Source organism: Enoplosus armatus, chromosome 19 (genome assembly GCF_043641665.1).
Source record: "Enoplosus armatus isolate fEnoArm2 chromosome 19, fEnoArm2.hap1, whole genome shotgun sequence".
NCBI classification, from domain to species: Eukaryota; Metazoa; Chordata; class Actinopteri; order Centrarchiformes; family Enoplosidae; genus Enoplosus; species Enoplosus armatus.
Genome location: NC_092198.1, coordinates 4,987,586 through 5,011,882, shown reverse-complemented (window position 1 = coordinate 5,011,882; position 24,297 = coordinate 4,987,586). Strand labels below are relative to the sequence as shown.

General features: G+C 39.1%; 2 protein-coding genes across 2 annotated transcripts; both read left to right on the top strand.

The window, feature by feature from the left end:
- The first annotated feature begins 11,442 nt into the window (after window positions 1–11,442).
- Window positions 11,443–13,145, top strand: LOC139302529 (alpha-1,6-mannosyl-glycoprotein 2-beta-N-acetylglucosaminyltransferase). Its single transcript, XM_070926236.1, has one exon. It carries the CDS (start codon window positions 11,605–11,607, stop codon window positions 12,919–12,921), a length of 1,317 nt encoding a protein of 438 aa, XP_070782337.1. The 5' UTR covers window positions 11,443–11,604; the 3' UTR covers window positions 12,922–13,145.
- A 2,130-nt stretch (window positions 13,146–15,275) lies between these two features.
- On the top strand, window positions 15,276–23,601 carry brox (BRO1 domain and CAAX motif containing). Its single transcript, XM_070925542.1, has 13 exons — window positions 15,276–15,352; window positions 15,869–15,988; window positions 16,231–16,337; window positions 16,928–17,024; window positions 18,163–18,258; window positions 18,398–18,470; window positions 19,127–19,232; window positions 20,118–20,207; window positions 20,352–20,437; window positions 20,583–20,664; window positions 21,211–21,361; window positions 21,871–22,030; window positions 22,166–23,601. Exons 2-13 carry the CDS (start codon window positions 15,888–15,890, stop codon window positions 22,247–22,249), a joined length of 1,233 nt encoding a protein of 410 aa, XP_070781643.1. The 5' UTR covers window positions 15,276–15,352; window positions 15,869–15,887; the 3' UTR covers window positions 22,250–23,601.
- Window positions 23,602–24,297: the final 696 nt, after the last annotated feature.

Genomic DNA, 24,297 nt, shown 5'->3' with positions numbered 1-24,297 from the left:
CTGGCTATTTACCCGCATTGGGTTTAATTTCAACAAAGGCTGCGAAACAGGTGGCCGGGGGGAAGTACGTGGCTAAAAAATCATAAATTACGAAATGCTAGTACACTCACACACCAACACTCAAAACAAACAGATGCTAAATGGTGCGTTGCACACAGACAGGAAGCGTTTCAGCTGTGTTTTTCAGTTGTCCATCTCATGTGCTTCCGTCGGACAGACACTCTTCTATTTGAATCAGTCCAGCTGTCTGGACAGGCTGTTTGATTGGACTGTACATGACCCCAAGCTTATCTTTACTCTTCAAGTCTATTTTCTTCTGTTTTAGCTTGTAGCTACAGCGATTGTGTGTTGGTTGACTGCAGTGGGCTCCAACTACAGACCACCATTTATTATGCAGGCTGCAGGACACACTATGCATCCTTGCATTAAAGAGAATATGTTACAGGCAGCATTCTTGTCGCATGCAAAACAAAACTTGATGATAATCGTACTAAACAAAAGTTGTAAAACACAGTCACAGAGAAAATCATGTGAGTGGTGACAGTGGCAGACCCAGGATCTGTTTGTCCTTTACATTATTGACATAGTTAACATTTGAATAATAAAAAGGCTAGCACCAAATCAGCATAATGCCATTTCACTATTATAAAAAGATATTTTTTTTCAATTATTGATCCTACATCATACAAAGGCTAAATTATTGTACAAATAGAACTATTTTTGTACGCTTAGTAACATTGATACATGTAAACAATGCAGATTTAAAAATATTCAAAAACTGGCTTTGCAAATGTTTCATGAGGAAGGAAATACATCCAACATGTTAGCTGGGTGTCAAGGATACATACAATGCATTTGAGAAAGAAACACTAAATGTACACATAACTCTAGGTACCTTTAAGCCCTATTCCCTCAACTAAGCTAATGCTAATTATACTCTAAGTCCTGACCACAGGTAAGTGTATGAAGTCAAGGATACACACATTTTCTGTGTGTCTGATCGCCATACAGACACATGACGTTAGCAGTTAGCTCACAGTTTCTCTCCAAGCTGAACCAGCTGCTTTCAATGCCAACATGGCTGAGTTTCACTGTTGTGGCTTTGAGCACGATGAGGTCATCGGTTTTATCATCAGGCCATCACGCAAGGGATGTTTTCATAATTTGTACAATGGGAGGTTTCAACCAATGGGACTGGACAAGAACACGTTCCAGCTGTGCTGCTGTTAATTTTTATTCCCCTGGTTGCTATGTCAACTCCTGATGTATCCAGAAAGCTAAAATCCAGGCTTTTCCATGCAGTTACTACTTTGAAGAAATCCTCTTAAACATCAGAAACAACTGTTGACAATTACAACAACCACAAATATTTGACAAATGTGGAAAGTGACTTTTAAAGTGATACTCCACCTAAAGCCTAATCTATGTCATATTTTGGTGAAAATATCACCTTTTGTAACACAGTGAGCATGCAAATTATCAGCAGAAAAGTACATTTTGCTGCAGGAGTGGTTTTAAAGGTTTCTACTGATGTTTTGATACTTTAAAGAAGTGGTTCCGAACCAAGGTGTCGGGCCCCTCCAAAGGGTCACAAAACAAATCTGAGGGGTCGTGAGATGATTACTGGAGGAGAAAAGAAGAAAAAACAAAGTTCTGATACACAGATTTTTCTTTGTTTTCAGTTCTTAGATTGAAATATTGGAGAGGTAAAAACCTATTTGGAATACTAAGAATTATTTGTACTGTATGAAAACATATAAGAAATCATTGTAGAACTGCTAATAACTCAGACTCAGCAACATCAACATACTGGTCTTATAAAGTTGACAAGCTAAGATAACATGCTAGCCAACACTTATATATTTACATATCCAGCCGATACGGAGCAATGTTAGCATTTATTTGGATTTGTGTTTCTGGCCCTCTGAGGAGATATAAGTCCAAGTTCACTGTCTTTTAGCTCTGTTTTGGTCTCCACCAACTCCTGAGAGAATGATCCAGCTCTTTAGCTGCTAAATGCTCAACTATGTTGAAAAGCTAACTGCTAACTTTGCCTGTTTGCCACTTAGTGTCGTGCAGGTAGAGTACAATCACAAAATACAAAAGGCCGGGTTTCAACATAAAGTCTTCCTCATGGTCTTCGGCACTGTCCTGACGGTGTTATTTGCTGTTACAGATGTAATCAGAGGGAGGTACAGCCAGAGTTACAGCAGGGAAGCTCCTCTCTGTGTCCTCTGAGTGTCCCCTGGCAGATCCATGTTCAGCTTTTTATCTCCCTTTAAACAACTTGTGGAAACAACTGGTTAATTACGATGAATTGGAAACAGCATTTAATCTGTCTCATGTGTAATGAGTACAATAGTAAATCCTAACTCAGCCTTGTTTCAGCATTTAGGAATGTGTTCACAGAGGGCTGAAAAACTTGGGGGGCTGAGATTGTTTTAGGTTTGGAGTTGGTTTTTGCTGGCTGTGTCTCTATCCCACTGAAACATCTAAATTTCATAAAGTAAGAATTGTGGTAAAAGTGGTCTGTCTGGACACTGCCTTTGGACCATAAATCCTATTGGAAAGTTACTTGGTTGGATACTTTACAGCTGGAGTTTTCACAGCACAGGGGTCATGGTTTTAATGATAAAATGAACGTACATAAGGCATGGGTTGACTTTCTCTGACTCTCTCTTACTATCACATAAATAATATTTCAGTTTTATGGTCATAAATTATTTGTGGACCAGCAGTTCTACAGTTTTATATATCTTCTGTAATGTGTATGTGTTGTTCAGCTACTGTTAAATGGATCCCGTGACCAAAACGAACTCACTCCTTGATGTGAAAGAGTTTCCTGGCTGCTGGGTTTTACAGTCATCTTCTTCTTCTACATTTGGTGCATATGGGAATACTTAAATACTGAGGGTAAAGGATGTTGAATGCGTCATGACAAGGCCTCACTGAAAACTTTCGTGACAATTTTACAATCATTGTGATGCCTCTAAATGTTGTGTAACAGAGTGAAAATGATCTACTGGCAAGAGAGAAGCAAGAAAAACTGCTTGCTGACTTTGTTGTTCCATTCAAATGGAAAATTCATAAAATGGAGCAGAAACTAATAGTGTCAAAACTGCACATTCTGTATTCACAAAAGAATAAAAATGGAATAAAAAAAGAAATAGTTTATGTATACAAATGTAAAAATGTATCATGTAACTTTTTACATTTTGCATTTACTGTAACATGTAACATGAAACAAATATGATGGGACCCCTGACATGCAAAGGCACCATGCTCAGATTCATAGGGCTTTAACTAATAATTATTTCCCCTATGTATTGATCTATTGATTATTGTATGATTAATTGTTTAGTCTAAAACGGGTCAGAAAATAGCAAACAGTGCTGATCACAATTTCCCGGAGCTCAAGGTAATGTCTTCAGATTGTTTGTTTTGTCATATTTGCACACATAAGTGTTTGCAGTACAACAACAACAACAACAACAACAACAACAATACTAATGAAATGATACACTTTATTTGTGTAGCACCTTTCAAAACAATGTTACAAAGTGGTTTACAAAGGAAAAACAAATCTGCGCCACAATTATACAAAATCGTTAATAATGTCTAGATATAGTTGTTTTAAGAGTGAGTGCTGCTAGCTTAAAATGTCGGGAAGCAAAACTAACTTCCTTTTTGTATATTTGTTTTATTTGTGCAGGAGCTGGAGGTTGTATTTCCCTATTTGTTTGTCAGAATAAACAGAGGTCAACCATAAAGGTCCAGGTGTTACGGCGTCTTCTTTCCAAACTAAGCAACACACGCAGACGTCCACCAGTTACACGAACACGTAACCTGATTCACATGTTACATTAACAGTCGGCCCCATGCGAGAGGAGAGCGAGAGACACAGAGAGCGACAAACTGACATAATCCAAAATGATTTCCACCCTCATATCCTGTTGTTTCTTCAGTCTCCAGTTTGTTTTATGTGCAAGCTGGGTAGTTAAATGCCTTCTGCTGCAGAAGGAAGCATGTGCATCAGGATAATTGTTCTCTTATTCTTGCAGGCGTCTCTCCAACACCCACTAACTGAGTGTTTATTGCAACAATTACTGAAGGAGAATGTGTCTTTAACAATGTGAAGACCTGAAGGATGGACAGTAACTCTAAGACTGCTGGCCAAGAGTCAAAAATGTACAGCACTTTCAACATAAAGTATTTGATAGTAGTTTTACTTGGCATTCTGGGATGGCCTGTAAGAGGAGACCTTGACATTAGTTCATTCAGATGTGGGGGCCTCCCTGCAGAGGAATGCTGTTTGTGCTGGCCATCATGTTTAGATACAGCAGCAGCATACATTTAGCCAAGAAACCAATCCTCTAACATTGCCTGTGGTTAAATACAACAGTGTGTCTAAAGAGAGCCTTTTAAGCTGCTTCCTTTGTGCAACTCAAGTGTTTTTATCCAAACTTTTATGCTAAACTGTAAACACACAGCCTTGAAACCTGAATTCTAACATAGCTTTCAATTGCACTGCTGTCATACCTCCTAGGATTGTTGAAGGAAAGGCGCATACATGGAGGATTTTAACAGTATGACGATGGTAGACCACATTGACTTCAAAGGCAAGGGGTAAACTGAAGGGGCACTCCACATGAGTGAGAGTAGTTTACTTGTCATGAAGAGTACCACTCAGCCTGTTTAATGTTTTCTGAGGCTCTGAAGGGAGCTTTCTGATTTCTGAATGAGGTGGTCTTAGTTGGGCTTGGGCCTGGGGTTGTTGAGTTTCAAAGACTGGGACATTTACCTGGCAGGGGAGGCTTCACAAAAGACTGTGGTTGCAGAATGGGAAATGTGGGATACAGTGTTTTTGGAGCTTGACCTATACTAGGGACTACAAGGCAGGACATCTCGGATCCTGATGATTTGATTTTGACCATTTTTGTAAATCTGTCTCTTGCATATGTGGACAGGTTGTGAGACAATTGTCCCTGGACACAGACCTGTAAAAGGCCCCCCACACTCATTAGTCATTTTGCATCTATCTTTTGTCTTTTTGCTTCTTGTTGTGGTGAATTTGTGTCTCTCTGAAGTTGTTTTGTGTCTGTTTGTAGTCATTTTGCATCTTTCTGTTGTCTTTTTGTGTCTCTCTTTTTTTTGTTGATTTGCTTCTCTTGGTGGTTACTGTGGGTCTCTTTCGGTGACATTTTGCAGGTGTACTATACACTGAGGTGCTGCTGTTGATTCAAAAACAGCAGATCCACAGTGACAGTTCCTACAGATCCAAGTCCCACAGCACAAGACACAAAACATTATAGGAAATCATCAAAGAAAGTCTGAAATACAGGTTATATATATTTTTAAAGCAGAGCTATTCTGCTGTTCTGCTTTATATGACCTAACTCATTTTACTGTATTTCAATGCTGTGCAGCTGTAATATAAAGGACACATGCTCTGGTCTAGGGACTGGTCTAGGGACCCCCTGACCATTTGGGCCCCTGGGCCTGTGCCCGGTAATCCAATTCAGTAATCCATCCATGCTCCAGAGTCTTTCACCCTTAAAGAAGTACAATATTCAATTTCTGGAGTACCCATTTAACTAATTTCGTTAGAACATTTAAAAAGACGAAAAATCATGAAATCAGTAGAACTAGTTTGCAGCCACCCTTGTCGAGTCAAATGCAACAAATGCATGACAGACCAAAACAGAAAATTAGATTGAATACATAAATTGTGTTATGTAGGAATGAAATATCAAATCGAATTGTTCTGTATCCCATATGGGTGTCTTCTCAAATAGCGTGTAAATCTAAGGCATGACAAATGGCTCGCTCCCTTGCTTCATCAGAGAGGAACAGAGCTGATGCCATCTATTGATTAGTTCCACATTCTTTTTGTTCTGAGCATGAGGACATAGTGTACTTTTCAAACATGCAGTATGCAGATGGAGGGCTCCCTGTTGATAAGAAGTATATAATCATTGTTATTGTTTGTGCCTCTGCATGTTTATTATTTTAAATCTAGGTTTTTGTGCAACTCTGCAATGTCTGCTCTCTGTCTAATGCAGTGGTTTGTGGAAAATATATAGTGTATACAACTCACAAAGGGTAACAGTTATTGAGAGCCGGTCGTGTGAAACTCTGATCCAAATTTGAGATTGGAAAAAGCTGTTGCGTGGCAAGTATTACAGACACACAGGGGCCTCCAGTCCTGTTTAAGTGCATGTGTGCGCCAGGCTAACCTTCAAAGTTTACAAATGTGTCAACAAAGTATAAAAACCTATTTATATCATTTCTCAAATTACAGCTAGTTACACTCAGGAGAACTCACTTCGCATAGGAAAAGGGAAAAAATCACATGAAGGAACCCTGTTAATTCCGAATTACAGCGATATAGACGGTGATGAGCCACTCTGAAGATACGGAGCATCACAAGAAGTCCTATCTCTTGTCACTATGGTCAAAAAGACTGATTGAATGCCCCTGCTACCATCTAGTGGCTACAATACAAAACTGCACTGAGAGTCTGACTCATACGTTTGGAGCGTCTGACTCACTTTATCAGTTAATTGTGTTTATCTGCCCGGGCATTACATGGTCTTTCCTGACAAATTAGAGTCACAGAATCAACACAGTTTCCTGTTCTAGACAAATAGAAATATACAAAGCTCTTATAATGTGTCACATCCTGTGCAATGTATGTTTTCTGGATAAATTGGTAGAATGAAGAGCACACAGACCCCAATTCCAGCATGTATACCTTCCATAAGTCATAATTATGACATGACATGACAATAAGGGAGCTGGTTAGTATCTCACCATATGATCTCATCAGCAAACACAAATAAATGTGATCCAAATGTGTGTAATTATATTTAAAATATGTCACATCAGCCTCAGTTCATTGTTAAGGCCAGAGAGAGGGTTGTTGGTTATCTGTAGAGGTTATTTCATACCAACACTGTATTAACTAATAAACTCCAAAGAAGGCATGCGGTTTTAAAAGCTGGTCAGTAATGCACAGTGGGCACTCTGTGAGCCTATAAATGAAGACACAAATTTAGACTAATCAGTGGGTAGCTAGCCTCCAGAGCAGGCAGGCAGAGAGCAGTGGCAGGGTGCCATCCAGGAACAGGTGCTCTTCCATGTTGTGCTTATGGTGTCCGTCAGCCTCGGTTACACCCTTTAGGTTGATTTGAAATTGGGAGCATTTCAGCGGGTTCAGCGCTTTGCTCTGAGCTGAGGAACTGAGCGCCTGACTTTGACTCCAGACGCAGATTCATTTTGTGGCTGCTGCTAACTTGGCTAGCTTTGTTTTTAACGTGGTGCAACAACAGTGAGCGGGAAAGAATATAAACTGCATTTAACTGCCACCACTGCAGAGACCATTTACTGAAACTTTGACAGCACATATTAAGAGCTTAAAAACAATCAACTTTTTAAACCACTTGAACAAGCTTCAGTCCGTACTTTGAATTAATAACAGCAAAACAGAAAAGCCTGGTCTTTGCATCCATTAAACAATCAGCATTCAACTTTTACTTAATTAAGTCCAATACTGCTTATTGAGGGTTTAAAGGTTTAACAAAAAACTAGACAAACAGATGATCATCTTCTTCTTAAATTACTTCCACAAACTTCTGTCCTTATTACATTTACAGATAATAATAGATACATTTTCAGTTAACAACAACAAATAGCAAAATCCAGTCTGCACCTTCATTAAAAAATTAGAAAAGATGAAAGTTTTACAATTTTATTAGGGAAACAGCGGTGTATGTTTAAAATATCAAAATGATAAACTCCGACATGATTCTATATTTGTAGCCTAAAATCCTAATAAAAATCCAGCTGAGGCCTTACCCTGCGATCCCAAACTGGAAGGTTGAGGTAGCTGTTCCTCATCTGCAGCTTTTACAAAGCATTCACATGCAGCTACATCTTTCAGAGTGGAAGATAATACATCAATGAACTTTTTTTGTACCAAAACGCCAAAGTGACTTTTTAATGAACCCAAGTCAATGTTTTTTTTTCATTTAACAAGGACACCAGAAATGGGACAACTCACCACGTGTTCAAAACCTTGAAGAAGTTGTGCACCAAGGTCGATGCTGTGACATTTGGGTATACTTAGCAGATTCTGGCGACCAGTATGGCCCAGGATATACCCCCCCCCCCCCCCCCCCCAAGAAGCCGAGCATTTTTGAGTGAATGTTGCGCCCTGAAGGGAAATAAGAGGATGAGAAAGAAAGATTAGGACTCCAGTGCATGGCCTGCTCTAACTGCCACTTGAGTGCTATAATATGTCTATGTGACACAAGATATATTTTATATTACTACTGCTTCCTACTACTATTACTACAATTTCAATTTTTGCTCCAAAATGATGTAAAATTGGAGGCAAAGGGATACAAACATGTGGTGAAGCATATTAGATAATAACACAAATCCTTTAAATCCAAGTCAAAGTTATCATTTTGCACCACTGACAGTGTTTCCTTAACTGTAATTTTACATCCATTAAAAGTACTGTGTTGTGTGAGTTTTTGAGGGCACAATATAGTGCACACATACGCACACTGAACCCCCTAGTGGCCGCAGACAAACATGCATGGAGGGATTTAACAGATCTCAGATCTCTGTGAGAGTGACTCCAGCTTTTTGACAACCTTCTCTCTGTAAATCAAACATAAAGTGCCTTTTCAAATATTGTCATTTCTCTTCAGCAGGGCATGCTATGCTAATTAACAGACAAACAAATCTACAGTATGTTCTCCTACACAGTGACATTACTTATGTTTGGGGTCAGTTAGACCCCAGAGAGGTTTAACTTGATGCCTCTTATGAACAAATTGTTATAAAACTCCAACAGAAATCCAAATAGACTCTCTCTCTCTCATACACCACACTTAAGAAGGTCCTGCGCTCTGCAAGACACTCAACTCAAACCATGTCCAAATGTACAACATATACAGTTCAGATACACATCCTAAACTGCCAGATGTAGCCTGTAGTAGTCCTCACCATCCACAAAAACCACCACATTTGTTTTGGAGGGGTAATGCTGTGTAAAAAGAAAAGTACTGTCAACAACAATCACATTTAAAATTAGGAAAAGTTATAAAGTATCAAGCTCTGAATGTTAAGTGTATTTTTGAGCCGTAAAAGAGTGACCAGGAAACCAGGAAACTTTACCATTAAGAGAGATTTGATTAACTAGAATGACGTGTCAGTGTATTCTTTTTAAATAGTAATAACAATTGCCTTTATATTAAATATTTATATTATAGAGGGGCAGACAGGAAACACAGAGAGACAAGGGGGGATGACATCCAACAAAACTCCCTGGCTGTATTTAGACCGCAGGGATGTTGCGGTTTACATGGCAGTCAGTAGACCACAGTGACGCCCAAGGAAGTAATAATATAATTAGTATCAAATCGCACACTTCTTTCAGGTAACCTTCAGAGGAAGTTACGGTGATATGTCAGTTGAGACTGACAGACTGCAGCCCCTGTGACTATATTAGGAAGTGTAGATTAAAGATGGATGGATGGTTTTCATTTTGTAAAGTGTTCCAGAAAGTATAAACACATGGTTTAATTCAATAAAGTCCATTCAAGCACAAAATCACTTTTACCAAATTCAAACTACACTTCCCAGATTGCTTTTAGCCTATCTGTGTACAGTTGTACAGTAATTGAAAGTACGGCAAGGTGAATGTGACCTCCATTACGTTCTTTTTGTTGCACTAAAAAGACTTATTTGTTTTGTGGTAAACAACATGGGTTTGTATTATCTGCTGTGCTGCTGGTCAGCCAGAGGGAGGCCCAAGGTTACACATAATAGAATTGGATTAAAATTTTTAATTTAAATAAAACTTTCAGCCTCTATTTGTAGTTTATATGAAAGATGAAGAAAACACAGGACAGCAATGCAATATCTTTCCATTTTGACTACTCCGAATAAAAAGTTTGCAGTGTACACAAACATTATAAATGTTTCTAAAATCTAAAATCCTGTTTATCTGTGATACATTATCAGTGCTCTAACTTGCACTAGACTTCCAAACACATTAAATTTGCAGCTTCAGAGCGGTGTCTGTCTGTGTTCAGAATCTCCCTGATAAAAAACTGTTTTTGCCAAAACTATTTCCTGAAATTGGAGATAGCTCTCTGCATTGGCAACATGATTTCAGGCATTTCATCTCACTGGATCACACACCCAGTCTCTGTTATCTGGAGGAAGTGGTCCAGCAGCTTCAGCAATAACAGGCGAACAGGGGTGAACTGTCATTAACCAGGACTGGAGCCTGGTGGGGGATTATAAAGAGAAAATATCACATTTAATAGCCCACTATTTGCATTCTTGCAATAAACACTTGTAGCCTCAAAGGAAAAGTACATCGATATGTATGAACTGCTATATTAAAGCTTCTCATTCACAGACAGTCATGTGACAGACATGTGGTGGAGGAAATGAAATCAAATTTTACTTATATATCACACTTTATGTAGCAATGTAAGCCAGAGTGAATTGGAAATATTGTTGATAAGATTTTAGGTCATTAAATAGTGTGTAAAGTAGTGTAAAACAAACCATTTTTATGAGTCATCACCACTGAATCTCAGCATATTACACATATTACTTAGCAAATAGCACAGGTATTCTCCAAACTACAGTGTGCTGTTGAGGCCCAATAGTGTCCCAGAGTCTGATACCAGTCCCAGAGTCTCTAGTTCCATCTCCTGTTGTAAAGTCCCCTCCTATCAGAGTATCAGGTTTTCCCTGTCGTGTAGTTACAGGTATTACATCCCAGACCCTTTTGTTATGTGTTTGGGTGAAATAACTGATTCCAATTCAACCAGTCAAACCTGAACCTGGGGGGGGGGGGTAATACTTCCTTTTTTTAAAAAAAAAGGAAAACTAATCCTTTAAATACATTTTATAAGCAAAAATGTGGCCATCCCATTGTAATGCCTAATGACTAGAAGGCTTTAAATGACCTACACACTAGGATTACTTTAACACTATGATTATGACTATGAATTTCTTACTGTTCACTATTCAAATGGTGCCTGATTGACATCTTCATCTTCTCATATTACACAACCGTAGGTAGGACAGTGATTCGTTGAGCAGGAGCTCCGTCTCTCCCCGGTTGGCTGGGTTGTACACGTCAGCAGAGTCAATAAGTTGTAGCCAAGATGTACCACAGTTCACTGATCCTCTTCCTGGTATGAGCGCGTTGACACATTGCACCTAGTTTGAGGTAAGTCAGACTGAGCAGACCGCGGGGGAGTCTTTTTATTAACTGCAAACTCGCACACAACTTGTGTATAACTCTCACTTACCCGGTTCGCTTTGTTCCACTTCTTCTACAGGTGGCGACAACAAGCGGCTGAAGCGACTGCTTGGCAAATGACACGGTTTTTCAAGTGGAAAGCCCGTCCGGCGAGAGGAAGAGCAGCCATCAAGACACGTTTGACACTTGGTGTAAGACACGTCACGCGACGTCGGACTGTTTCTATAACAAGAGTTGAGAGTTTCGCCGCGCGAGCAAACAGTGTTGCAAACAAGTTTACAATGAGGACGCGCGCGATAAGGTGAATGAGAGCCACTGCTGTCGTGTTGCAAAGTCTCGTTTTTACTTTGAGAAAAATGAGGTTTCGGCTGCTTAAAAAGAATCTGCTCGCGCTGCTGGGTGTTGCCTTTGTAGCCGTGACTCTCCTGTTTTTAACACGTGTGTTATTAGTTCCCGATAATGACACAAGGGGACCTTATTATAATAATGTCGTTCAGGGAAACCAGGGCACGCACTCTGGCGACATGGTGAAGCTGAACTTCGGTTCGCTGCCAGAATTGACTCAGTCCGTTTACAATGCCAATTACAAGCAGTGTGTTCACAATGCGTACAAGTTTCCAGGGGAGCCTCAACTGGTGCTGGTTGTGCAGGTCCACAACAGGCCCGAGTACCTCAGACTGCTCATCAAGTCGCTGGAGAAAGCTGCTGAGGTCCACAGCTTCCTCCTTATCTTTAGCCATGACTATTTTTCAGAGGAAATAAACGCCATTGTGCAAGGGATAACTTTCTGCAAAGTACTGCAAATTTATTTCCCCTTCAGCACTCAGCTGTATCCCAGTGAGTTTCCTGGGCAGGATCCACAAGACTGCCCTCGAGACATATCCAAGGACAACGCTCTCAAAACAGGATGCCTCAATGCAGAACACCCTGACTCCTATGGACACTACAGGGAGGCGTCCATCACGCAAACGAAACACCACTGGTGGTGGAAACTGCACTTTGTGTGGGAGCGAGTGCAGGCGATGCAGGGCTACAGCGGCTTTGTGATCTTTCTGGAGGAAGACAACTACATCTTACCTGACTTTTTCCATTTCTATAAATCAATGATAGAGTTCAGGAAGAGCAGCTGTCCAGATTGTGACATGCTGGCGTTGGGTAACCACAATGGCCTGACTGATTTTACCAGACTGTCAAATAAGGTGTTGACCACTGGGTGGATGTCCACTAAACACAACATAGGCATGGCCATCTCCAGGGAGGTGTACTACAAACTGATGGGCTGCAACAACGAATTCTGCACCTATGATGACTACAACTGGGACTGGACTCTACAGCACCTCTCTGGAGCCTGCATATCAAAACCCCTCAAAGTGCTTGTGGCACAGGGCTCCAGGGTTCTCCACACAGGAGACTGTGGCCTTCACCAGAAGGAAAACTGCAGGCCTGAATGGGCCTCACAGAGGGTTGAGGAGAGCATTCAAATGGCCAAAGACGGCCTCTTTCCTCCATCTCTTGTCCTTAATGGTGCAGAAGCAGTGGAGCACAAGGCACACATGAAGAACGGAGGATGGGGAGATATTCGAGACCATATCCTATGCAATAACTACGCCAAACGCCTTTGAACTTTGCTCTAACTCATATGGGTAAAATGTTTATTGGTATTCTGCAGATATGCCATTCATACACACCTTTTCAGGGTTACAGAGGCTGCAGTGGGTTGCGTTTTCACTTCCAGCGAGGACCAAATCAAGTCCAAGCATGTTGCATGTACACTGCTAGACTTCACCTTGTTTTGAAATCTTCAAAATGTTTAATCACCAAAGCTGCACATTTGCCAAAGACTTCCTTCGGGTTTGTGTTGTGTATAATGCATGTTAGCTCGCTAGGTTTGTTTATCTCTTGGTGCCTTACAAACCAAAACATTAGATTAGATGTATTGCACAGGGGTGGGAAATGGAAGTAAACTATATCATAGTGTGCATGTACACACACAATAATTTGCAATTATATTTGCAAATATATCTCTTTGACTGAGAACACTGCACAGGATGTTGTTTGTTCACATGAAGGTCAACGCGTTAGTGTGGAGGGAATTAATGTCTTGCATTGCTTCTATGAACCATTCAGTTGCAAATGTTTTTTTTACATGTGCTTTTTCTGGTACGATTTTTAAGTGCAACAACAAAAAAGCACAGGTAATGTACAGACTGGTTTATCAAAATGAATATGACAATCTTAAATATAATGGGAAAGTTGTATTTTACACAGCAACTGTTAAGTTAATGTCAAAATGGTTTCATGCACATAATGGAATTTGTGTCACTGAATGTAACCTTCACTTTCTGTTTGTTACAACCAGGGGTCTTTTTATTGAGATGATGTCGACTGACACCACTTACTTAATCAGTCTCCTACTCATCACTGTGTTGACCCCTGGTTGCAATGATTTCTTTTTTTTCCCTTTTGGTTGTGATTGTATGTTTGCTTTCTGATAGGTGGAAAGTGACCGTTTGGACTCTTGTTCAAGTTTTTTTTTCGTTCTGTAAACATCAGGGTCATCTGTGATTCTGTATTTCTATAGCTGCACCTTCTTTGTTAGACTTTATTTTGGGTTATAACATCCAAATGAGAACATAATGAATTGCATTTGGATTTTATAAAAAGGAAAGACTGATAAAAATATCTCACTATAGCTGACGTTATCTTTTTACAGTGTAAACTATGAGAAAATGAACACATAGCATATTGATGCTAATATTGCCTTAAAGCTGACCAAAAGTGCCTTCTGGTTGTTCCTTTGTGCTTTGTTTTAAAATAGATTTTTAAAGGTGCACTGATAACATTGTTGTTGACCAAGTACTTATTTGCATTTATCAATGGTGGGGGACTTACAGTTCCCCTGATTGAATAGGTTTTGGTTGTGTTTTTGTTCATCAGATGTTGAGGGACAATGGAATCTGAATGTTCATAAATCTTCATTGTATAAGCAGGTAAAATGATTGCATCACTTTATCTTTCTTCTCTACCAGGTGACAGTGGCTCCTGATATAGCATGTCAATGTGCTTTATGGAGGTTCCTGGTAAAGAAATATGAAATGAATGTGATAATGAAATCAATTACCTTCTGTTTTATGTTGAAAAGCACATTGGATTCTTAAGGAACACTTTCTCTGACGTGTGTATGTGTGTGGGTTGTTTAATGATTCCTTAGTTGGTGAGATGTACAGTTGTTGAGAATGAGACCAACTTTTTTTTTTGGTTTGTTCTCTTGTTTCTTTCTGAATATCACTTGAAATAGCTGTTCATTGTTCACCTAATGTTTGCCAAATGGGAAAAAATAAAAGGCTGGATTTTCATTGTGTGTCTCATCATGGATAAAAAAATAACTGGTAACATATTTAATATTTATGTAGAAGTTAACTGATAACTGATTTCTTATAGAGGTTTCCTGGAGATAACAATTTAATTTGGTTCTAATTGAGACAGTGTTCAATGGGTACACCTCAGTTAATTCCTAATGCAGCCTGGAGGTTGTAGGTCATTAGACAACAGGCTGACTGAACATACACAAATATAAAATCTGCCTAGCATACAATACTATTTGGATCTCTGTCAGTTTTTTCAGTCATCCATTATTTTAACGGTTCTTTAAAGTAAATTCTTCTAAAAGTCAACAGCTGCTTATGAACTCAATGAGCTCAATGAACAACAAACTAAACTCAAATAAAACAAAACGTTGTCTTTTGTTTTGCATATGATTAGTACCAAATTAGTTATTTCCAGGAAATAACGAGGAATTCCAGACAAAGTATCAGTTAATGATAAAATAGTCAGCTCATGGCATGTTTAAGGCCTTTTGAGCCACTGATCCCTGAACAAAAGAGAAGCTGATCGGAGATCTGAGGTATTTTCCGGACGCACGCCATGTGACTGAACCGTGTGCTTTCATTGGTCAGCTTCCACTCCGTGTTTATTTCCGGAAGTAAGTTGTTGTCAGTGTCAGACTTTCCATAAGGAGTAATAAACTTCAAATAGCCAGCGCCGGAACGACAGGTAAGCAGTGAAACGTATACTATATCCAAACGAGTTCAATCAGTTTATATAGTCATATAATAAGTCAGTTGTCACGTCGCTTCAATTAATCATGTGTATGTTTCTAGATGTAGCCAGTGTTATGCTAGCCGTTAGCTGTTGCTCTCCGGAGCTTACGTAATGGACTTTTGTTTACAATAGACATACAAATAATTATTAAAAACACCATTCATGGTATCCCAATGTAACGTTAGAGACTTTGTATACATTTTCCACCAAGGTAACAGTGGGAAGGGGCAAGGAATGCCTTGTGAGAGTGCTAACACGGCTAACGAGTTGTAGCGACGGTATCGGTAAAATGACGTTAGCCGAGATGACACATAGGCTAGCTAATGCTGCCTACTTAATAAATACCTCAATAAAATATTTTGACTGTTTGGGAGGCCAATCCATTCCCCTATATTCAAAATATATTTATACCAGAAATACAACTCATTCATTAACTGCTTGTCATCGTGTATTTTTCAACCTCTCTAGGCGTGTCCTCATCCACAGGATGGCACATTGGTTTCACAGAAACCCACTGAAGGCAACAGCGCCTGTGTCCTTTAATTTTTATGGAGTGGCAGGGAGCCCCGCTGCCAATAAGATATGCAAGTATGTCTTATCTCCATTTGATACACTGAGAACAGTATTATCAGATCAGACTGTGACTGTGACCACAGACAAAAATTGTACATTGTTTTTGCCTTGTCTCCATACCTGCTCTCGTAATGATGTAATGTCCTACTGTAATTTGATCACAGTCATCTCTTTACCTTACAAAATCGCAATATGTAATGTAATGATCACCATATTATTAGAGCATCAATTGATCACTATTTGTTTGACACATTCAGTGACCTGAGGACAACCAGGGCGAGACTGCTGGAGATGTTCACCGATGTTACCTGCAACCCTGAGATCATGAAAAATGCCACAGATGCATACTTCTCCCTCCTACAAGGTATGTTTACATTCCAGCAAATGAGTGAACTTATCTATTCTTTTCTCTGTCTTGTTTCAACCCCTTAAAATGTAGTGTCGCCCGCCATTATTCATACCAACAGAACTTACTTTAATTTCCTAAGATACCAAACAGGACAGGCTGAATTTGAAAGAAATGTGTATAATCTGCATGAAGTGGTGCAGCCACTAGAGATCACATTGCTTCACTAAAGAGTTGTAACAAGCAGATAGAGAATATGCTGTGTATGATACTGTCGGACAGGGTGGAATAAAATCATTTTCCCAACCTTTAAGAAATTAAAGAGGGTGGGAAAACTAGAGTTAAAGAGAGTGCTAAAGAATTAAAAGCTAGTTAATTATGCTAATACTTAACATTTGAACAGTTATTGGGCATAGTCTTGGCATTTCACTCCCCAAAAACACTGTAATTGCAAGTAAGTGAAAGTAATTGCATACTGACTTTGTATTGTTAATTATTGTGAATTGTGTTTCTCTTTGTTTGCCATCTAACATTGTGTTCATTCTTTTGATTTTGCTCTGCACCTAACCAGCTGCTTCTCTTTAAAATATTGATTTATGATACAATAGGCTTTATCTTATCCTTGGATGGAACTACACAGGAGAATAAGATGAGGTTCTTCCAGAACTTCAAGTGGACTGACACCTTACAAGGAAACACACCAAGGTAAAACACAGACTGTACTATATACTATACTTCCAGTCTAATAGTCAGTGGTAGCATTTTATTTAGTTTTCATTCATATAGGGCCAGCCCTATAGACATGAAAGTCTGCTTGTGACTTACTGAGTGAGTGATGAAGTTACACGTTTGGTTGCAATTTCCCCACTTTGCTGTTGCTCTTTCAAAATGATGACGCGATCATTAGTTATATACCGTAAGTATAGGTGCCGCCCTCTAAGCTGTGGGTCATACTGGTTCCTTTTACTAGGCAAAGAAAAAGCTGTTTTTGGGAACCGATTTTCTGGTCTCAGCAAAGCTTACACACAAGGTGAGACATAGGAGAGACCCACGTAGTAAGTGGGCATAAGTTAGACTAAAAGTCTAAAGTGCTGCGCGAGCGTGGGAACCCACTAGCGACAGCCTTAGAGGGCTGCACCTTTAGGCTACTCATAGAATCTGGAGTTAAGGTAAGTAACTAATGTTCTATTTCGTATAGGCTTTGCCCTTTAAGGCTATTGCTTGTGGGATAAAAGCTACGCAGGTTGTGGTCCATGCCCCACTAGGTCCGTCTGGAGCTCACAAGCACAAACACACACCCACTTCATGAGAAATCAATAACCAGTCCATACTTCACCAATGCGTCACAGCCCAATGGCACATCACAGTATCATGTGCACAGATGGCACAGAGTACAACACCTGATTTTCACTGTGAGGAAATGAAACTGGAAAACAACATAACTGCTGAGGGAAATAGAGACGATGGTTACGCACTGTAACAGTAGAAGAGAAAACAGCTCACCATGCACCGAGAGCGGACAGTTAAAGCACCACAAATAACAATAGTCATAGAAAAACAAATAAGCAGGGGGAGTTAATAGATAATTAGAATTGTTATCATTATAATAAGTTCTCTGTCAAATTAAACATCTTAAGGTGTGAGTGGAAAGTTTTGTTCTTACAACTGCATTCATAGACAATACCACTATTAGTTTAACAATTTGTCCCCAATATAGCACATTAACCACACACGGTCCAGCCACATACTAGGTTTCGACCTAGTCTTGTTTATCTTAGCATTGTTGACTTGTGTGCTTATACCAGTCTGTATAACCCGCTGTCTCTCCATGCTCTCCTCCCAGTGCCCAGCAGGATGCAATCTTTGAACTGGTCTCCATGGCCTTCAATGTAGCTCTCTGGTACACCAAGTTTGCCTCGAGACTAGCGGGGAAAGAAAAGTATGTATTTTTTTTAATCTGTATGATTGTAATCACTTATATCACGCTTATTGATTAATTATAGATTAATTTTTTGAATCATATATTGCTTTGTTACTATACTAAATATTTGTTACTGTCATGTTTGCCTGTTCAATAGCATAACGGAGCCGGAAGCGAAAGATGTTCACCGGAGCCTGAAAGTTGCTGCTGGTATATTCAAAAACCTGAAGGTGAGACACATCTGCAGTCTTCTCCCTAAGTTATTATATAGCTGTGGGACTTCCCATTCTTACTATTAGTATTTCCTGATATGTATTTTGTATTTCTATGGTATATAAAATAACTAATTTCACTGTTAATCATAACTCAAATAAGAAGAGACAGACATGATACCTATATTTTTAAATTCAGTGTGACCTACACCTTCCGAGGATATCTATGAATAAATCTGCTTCATACAAAAAGAGGCTCCTTATAATGTGCCAGAACTAAATTAAATGTTCTTCAGTATCAAAGTAATCAGATGATTGTTGTCTGTACATCTAAAGGTACACTGCAAGTAGGAACTGCTAATAGCTAATTAGGCGTACTTTTTATGGTGCCAATTAGCCAAAATGTAAACTAAAATATAGGCTATGGAAAACCAGGCTCAAGTTTTTAGCCCACAGCTAATAAAGTGACTGGGGGGAGGGGAGTATTTGTGGGTGGGGCGCAGTTGTCTCAATTCTGTCTATAACAAGGGGATTTTGCTTAAGACCCTGAAACAACACTCCTTTACTTCCCCAGCAGCACACAAGCCCCATTCAGGTTAATACAGTTTCTCAAACACAAAGCAAAAGCAAAGAAATGCATAGAAACAGCTAATTCTCTGGCATGTGTGCTACAGGAGATCCACATCCCTCGCCTCATCACCCCAGCCGAAAAGGGCCGAGACCTGGAGCCCAGAGTGATTGATGCATATATCATCCAGTGCCAAGCAGAGGCACAAGAAGGTAATCTAGACTCTATAAACTTTTACTCATTTTAGCCATAACTAGCATGCATCTGGCACACTGTGATTCAGACACATTTCTATTAGGTTAAAACAACTTATTTCTTTTTTTTTACTATTTTTGTGTCTCTACAATTGTTTCTTTCCATTGATTTATTTAAAATCTGGAATTTTGCCTTTTTGGGGAAAAATAGTATTTTATCTTCTTAATTTACACTATTAGAACTGCACATTGCTTGGTGTATTTCCCTTTACTTGCTGTGACATAATAGTGGGGATATCTGTGTACTTTGATATCTGTATGATTTACATTGATGATATTGTCTGTTGTCTACAAAGCAGTTTTTATTTATATAGCGCCAAATCACAACAAAAGTTATCTCATGACACTTTACATACAGAGCAGGTCTAGACCGTACTCTTTATAATATTATTTACAGAGACAGTCTTATGTTGTTAAATATTTGTTCAGTAAATCCTGTGTGTGTCAATGCTAGCAGATCTAAATCCAAGACATAATGTCCCCTTATATGGCAATGAAGTTTATCTTATCCATCGTATCATAACCTGAAATAATACAAACTTAATATTAATGGTTGTATGAAGTAACAGAATATTTCTGAAACAAAATAATTCTAAACTCGGGTAAGGTAATGTGTTTTATAGGAACTATATGCAGTGTGCCTCTGTTGTATTTGAATTTAAATTTCTATTGACATCTGGCAATACAAAGGACTACACATCAGGACTTATGCTTTTCGAAAATGAAAGAGCTGAGAGTCAAATGATGGCAAATACTCATCAATAATAATTCCTTATCATATCCAAATTGTATTCATTTGTATCCATATTTTAGTTCTTTACCATCTATTTCTCTTTTTCACAGTGACTATTGCCAGAGCGATTGAGCTGAAGCACAATGCCACACTCATCGCAGCGTTGGCATTTGAGACGGCAAACTTCTATCAAAAAGCTGGTCAGTATTTTGGCACTTGTGATTTAGAAAATTTCTGCATTCAACCAGCAATATGATGTACAGCTTTTAAATGGCAAAGAGAGCCTGATCAACTATCAGAGTGTGCTACAACAGGCTATTAAAGGCCAGTATTCCTGTTTGCAGACCACACATTGAACACCTTGGAGCCAGAGTGCAGTAGCAAGTGGAGGAAGTATCTTCAGCTGAAGCAGCACTTTTACATGGCTTATGTAAGTTAATGCATATCGGTGCTTTGATTTATGGGAAGGAACCTCACAAAGTGTATGTGCTTTGGATGAAACCTACTCTTTTTACGAAGATGGAAGAAAACTGACAAATCAGGCTCCCGATTATACTCATCAATTCTGTTTGCAGGCATACTGCTATCATGGACAGACACTGCTGGCGAGTGACAAGTGTGGCGAGGCTATAAGATCTCTCCAGGAGGCAGAAAAGTGTATGTATAGCTTGGATTGTTACACCTAAAAATGTTTTTTTTTTTACCACGTACTGTATTAGTGTATTTGTACATATGTTTTTTTGTCTGTTAACACATTCATGAAAAGTACTTTATTCTTCTTGGGATTGGTTTTAATACAGTCATTGCTTCTTGCCACTGAAAGCACAAGTCACAGTCACAGTTCATGTGACATACGTAAGCGTGTTGTTACATTATGTACAGTATGTTATTATAAATGCATGTAGTGTTTAGTTCAATTTGTCATATCACAGCATGCATCTAATTAGTCTAAAGGTTATAGTTGAAAGTATGCAGTTACGTTTAAGTATGTATAGAATATATTATATGCTCACTTAGTACTCAGTAACACTTAGTTGAAGTGTAATGAATGAGGTCATGACACAGGCATTTCCTGTGTGTTTGTTTCCTGTGTGTTGCTGCAGTATTTTTGCACACATCTCATAAAACATCTGGTCTATTCCTTGCTTCCCTTGCTCACCACCTGGCTTTCTTTTGCACTAACATGAAGACTTCTCTGTTTAGGCTACTCCCGTGCAGAGGCGCTGTGTAAAGAGTATCGTCAGACCAAGGGCCCGGGCACCACGGCCAAACCGTCAGAGCAGCTGTTCTTCCTCAAACTGGGCGGCGTCATCAAAAACACACTGGAGAAGTGCCAGAGAGAAAATGGCTTCATGTGAGTGAGTCAGGGCAGACACAAGATACTGTACATACACTGTTGTTCTTAGGTGGAAACATCTGTATCCCCGACAAAGTGGCAAACAGTCATGTTTTAGTGGAAGTATTTACAGTATATAACTGTTAGCTGCTATAAATACTGGCTAACTGTGTGTTTACATTAACACCAACTGGTTGTAGTAACAGTTACTAACAATATCTCTTACCTCTCAGAAACAGTGCAACACACTTTGCAGCAGTTTACTTTAAACACATACTGTATCATTGAGAATGTATGTTAATAAGTGCTACTGAAACAGGCAACTGAAACAGGCAACTGAAAAGTTTGCACACAAGTTTGCCTATACACACTGTATCTTTCCCCGTTGCAACATATTTGGTTGCTAAACAGATCTTTGGTGCAACATTAAAGCCTCTGTGATATTGCACTAAGTGGCGGAGATTATCAAAACTTAAAACATCAACTTTTTTTCCTTCCCATCCTTAAATTGTAACTTATTTCACCAGATACTTCCACAAGGTCCCAGCTGAGGCGCCCCAGCTGGAGTTGAAGGCGAGCTATGGCCTGGCTGAGCCAATCCCCTTCGAGCTGCCGCCTCTCACTGAGCAGTGCACTGCTGAAGTCTACGCCACCTTTGACCTGACCAAGGGAGCCAAAAACGACAAGGTACAGCGGCTCACCTCAAAAGTTAATTTCAACAAAGGCAGACAAACTGAAATCTTTATTCCGAAGACTAATAGTTGGCATCGGTTTCTGAGGCGGTGTTGTTTCATATTTGTGTTGTTGTTGCTTTAACTCCAGGCCAAACCCAAGGAGGAGGAGGTGAAGCCAGTGAAGGAGCCAGATTTGAAGCCTCAGAAGGACACAGGCTGTGTCGTCTCCTAAACTCTCCACAGATTCACATTATCAGCCTCATGCTTCAGTACCATCTATTGTAATGATGGCATCCATATTTCTTTCCATGTAAACCTCCATAGGAAAAGAAATGTATTTTTTTGTAATATTAATCCATGGTGTTTTACATTTATGCTGAAACGTGTGTATTGTATTTGAGTATGACAGCCATTATCCTTCCATCTAAACCAGAGCCAGTCACATCCTTTATAAAGTAAAGGAAAACATATTAAAATATAGAAAGGAAAGTTCTTTCAGGTTATTGTTAGTAATTATTTGTCAGCTGAAAGGATTTCTTTAAATTTGGTCTTTACATGAGGTGATTTCAAGTACAACGATTATAAATAAGCCTTATGGGTGAAGTAGTTATTGATGGTGCCTTTGGTTGCAATGTAAACCTGTTCACTGTGGCCGTCTGGTGTTAAACCTTCTTGTAGGCCTGATTATAGATGACTCAAATAATGGAAACAGGCATACATGCTGCAAACGTAGTAGCAACTGAAATGATTAAAAACACAATAATATGAATATTTACCACTACATGGAATATGATGCAAGCATCCAGAATGAGTAAATGTAGGGAAAATGCATTTTTCCACAATCCGCCTGTATACTACAATGCTTTTCAGATGATGAGATTTGTTCAGAACTTCCTCTTAAAACAAACATATGGTAATAGAAATGTAAATCAACAGTGGACATACAAAATGAACAAGACTGCATGTGTGATGGCTGGTGCATTTGGTTTGTTTTAGCTGTAGCAGTTTACAATCAATATTTGATTTAGATCACATGATGTATGTACTGTTCTTTTTGACATGACGTAGCCGTTTTTTTTTTTGTTTTTACCTCTACTATTCAGTTAAGAAAACTTTATTTCTGGACGAGGCTGACTCATTCTTTAACATGCTTCAGGATTCTGTGATATGTCCCTTTTATAAAAGTAGCTCTTAATTTATTTCTATTATGTCATGTCAGCATACAATTCTGTGTAGCGCCAATCATATGTTTTTCGTGATGTCATGTTTCAGTGGATACACCAGAATACCCACTGATACATACAGTAAAAAGCTTGTAAACTGTTCTGTTGCTGAGAGAGTGCTGTCGTCAATAGTTGACACGATGTATGTACTGTACATTTACTGAGTGTTATCTCCTTCCTTAAAGACAAAGATCAATCCTCCTGGTCTTCAATTCTCGGACGTGCTGCTGAAGAGCTGCTCCAGCTTTTTATTCCAGATTTATTCCAGATTTATTCCGCTCTCCCACTTTGAAAATAGAGTCATGTTGATTAAAGCAGAACTATCAATCACTGTAAACGTGTATAAACTGTATAAAACATACTGCTCACGTGTACTCATTTATGCCCCTACGTGTATATTGGCTTACCTAAGCGAGGCCCCAACAGTAGTGATAGCTAACTTTCTCACTAAACTTCATTATTATAGCACATTGTAACACCTTTGCACTTTCTGTTCAGTTGAGTGGGGACTTCAGTGGGGATCTAATGCAATCATAACGGTCAAGGCGTTAAATCATTGTTCATTATACTTGGAACAGTGAATTTATCATTGCAGAAATCAGACAAATACCAGTCCTCTGTCCTTTTCAAGGCAACTGTTTATTAAAAGGGTGTGTCAGATCACCATTGCAATGTACACTCGTTATTCTTCCTCTAATGGTGTCTTTCATGTAAAATGTATTTCAAACGCTATTAAATCATCCATAAAACTCCACTCTTCCATGTGTGCTTATATATGTCAACACAATTACTAAGTTCAATATTTTTACAGATACTGTAAGCATCATCCCATCTATTTATCTGTTAATTTACTGGTTATGGTTAGTACTACTTAGCCTGTGCAAGCAGTTGTATAATGTCCTCCGTCAAACCTAAGAAAATAACAATGGTGATGTAATCAGTGTTATCTCAGCCTGAGCTTGGAGACAGAAAGCCTGCGTTTCAAAGATATGTCCCAAATCCATACTACGTACTGAATCTAGACAGTATGTACTACTCCTCATAATGCACATTCAGC

Coding starts and splice junctions, on each gene's coding strand:
- LOC139302529 (XM_070926236.1), top strand. CDS start 11,605: ATGAGAGCCACTGCTGTCGTGTTGCAAAGTCTCGTTTTTACTTTGAGA.
- brox (XM_070925542.1), top strand. CDS start 15,888: ATGGCACATTGGTTTCACAGAAACCCACTGAAGGCAACAGCGCCTGTG. Junction 18,471..19,126: donor GTATATTCAAAAACCTGAAG/GTGAGACACATC, acceptor TGTGTGCTACAG/GAGATCCACATCCCTCGCCT. Junction 20,208..20,351: donor AAACTTCTATCAAAAAGCTG/GTCAGTATTTTG, acceptor TCCTGTTTGCAG/ACCACACATTGAACACCTTG.